The sequence below is a fragment of the Zeugodacus cucurbitae genome, chromosome 4 (genome assembly GCF_028554725.1).
Source record: "Zeugodacus cucurbitae isolate PBARC_wt_2022May chromosome 4, idZeuCucr1.2, whole genome shotgun sequence".
NCBI classification, from domain to species: Eukaryota; Metazoa; Arthropoda; class Insecta; order Diptera; family Tephritidae; genus Zeugodacus; species Zeugodacus cucurbitae.
In genome coordinates, this window is record NC_071669.1 from 33,927,952 (window position 1) to 33,929,926 (window position 1,975).

The following is a 1,975-nucleotide window of genomic DNA, read 5'->3' on the forward strand; positions in this document are numbered from 1 at the left end:
CCGTGCGGTCTGGAACTGTAAACTGCGCACATTATATGAGGACTCTTTTGGTTTCTTTCGGAGTTTTTATAAGATCTGTTCTTTCCTTAATTTCACTAGTACTAGATTCATCTGGGAGGAGGGTTTCTATAAATTATATAGTATTAGAATTTTTATAAAGTTTGTAATAAAAGTTGGTAATAATTACCTTATGTTTCAGGAATTCTAAATCTAACACGGCACCGTTCAAGTCTTAACATCCATGCTCTTGCTGTAGTATTTCCAATGAACTAATTTCGGTGAATTTATGTCATTGTAAAGCGATACAACAACGTTATGATTCCTCAATACAAGGTGAAAATAAATCAAAAAAGTCCTCCTAATTAAACATACAAAAAGTTTTTAAATTTCTATGAGCACAAACATTCATTAAATTTACCCTTTAATTTCTGTGTTTTAGCTGCTAATAGCACGGCCAAGTGCCGGTAAGCTCAAAGATACTGAAACTGCTTTGCCCTCTAGCTCATTGGCAAAACCCAGTTGACACACGTCGTGATAATAAAGGTTTAATTGCACGCAAAAAAGTGACATTAAACGTAATAACTGGTGTGTGAATGATTTGTGTTCCATGTAGCAGCGTTTGCGTCCATAGTTCTGGATTTGCTTGCAGCACATATTCAATCGCTTCGAAAGTTCTACGCTGCTACAATAAGTGACACCAATAAGTTGGCGTACCTTTAACGCGGCATCTGAGGTTTGAAATATCTGTGTGGAAAATTAATTAGAATTTAAGGCAAGATAATATTATTATATTCAACAATTATTTACGTATTCAATGGTTTCGCCATTGATGTTGACCATTGTTGGCTTCTATTGCGTGCTTCGAATTGATAGTGCAATGAAGTATTACTGTAACACCCTCTTCAATTCCATATTTTGGCCTTAGAAAACTTTTATTTTACGTTTTACTTATGTATTTAAAAATGCGTGCTTCAATAATTTATTCTTTAATAGGCTGCAGATCACTGAATTAAATAAAACACGCAAAATAAAACTACACAAGCAACCATGATATAGCTCAAAACAAAACTTGTTCAAACACGAGAACTTTGATTGTTTCTTTCTATCATTCAGGGTGCTGTATGAGAGAAGTGTTGAGTTAAATGTTTATGCACAGTTTACCCTTTGTTGTGTATGTAGTGGCGTTATTAAAATTTCTTTGAATGTGTTGGAGTTTCAGTACCCATGACTTGCTGGGGACATTTGTGTCAACATTAACCCAACAAAATATTTGTAGAAATCTGTTTGCATCCAAACTTATTCTCAACTGAAAATGTCACTTTTTGAGCCGAATTATCGACATTTGCACGGAATACGCATGCTGCCAGAAAGAATGGTAAAAAAAAATGGGCGGAAGCAAAGTTGTTGACCTATATTTTCTATTTTATTTATTTATTTTTGAAAAATCATTTTGACAAAAAAATGCTGACATTGTTATACCCGACACACCCATGTGGAGTGGCCAGAAACGATTCTTCTCCACATGGTTCAAGCAGCTCACGACTTCCGGTTTTAGACCAAGTATCCTCTGGGTAGCCAACAGACATCCGTTTGAAGGCGAGCTAAAGTGAGAAGGCGAAGTCCGCTTATGCGGTTGTGCGTAGGGCTTGGGACCCACCACATAAAAACGAAGTACCAATGAAAAATCTACGAAAGCCTCGGATGAGACACCACCCTTTTGATGACTACCCCTGCAAACGTTTTAAGGATTATGATATAAGGGCATGCACCTGGAATGTCCGGACCCTTAATTGGGAAGATGCCTCTGCCCAGCTGGTTGATGTCCTCATACGACTCAAGGCTGACATCACCGCCATCCAAGAAGTGCGATGGACGGGACAAGGACGGAAGAAGGTGGGTCCTTGTGACATCTACTACAGCGGCCATATAAAGGAGCGCAAATTTGGTGTTGGATTTGTGGTGGGAGAGAGACTCC

General features: G+C 38.1%; 1 protein-coding gene across 1 annotated transcript; it reads right to left on the reverse strand.

The window, feature by feature from the left end:
• Positions 1-423: 423 nt before the first annotated feature.
• On the reverse strand, positions 424-942 carry LOC128921837 (uncharacterized). The gene is made up of 2 exons (XM_054230365.1): positions 808-942; positions 424-744 (listed from the first exon to the last, which is right to left on the reverse strand). Exons 1-2 carry the CDS (start codon positions 838-840, stop codon positions 436-438), a joined length of 342 nt encoding a protein of 113 aa, XP_054086340.1. The 5' UTR covers positions 841-942; the 3' UTR covers positions 424-435.
• Positions 943-1,975: the final 1,033 nt, after the last annotated feature.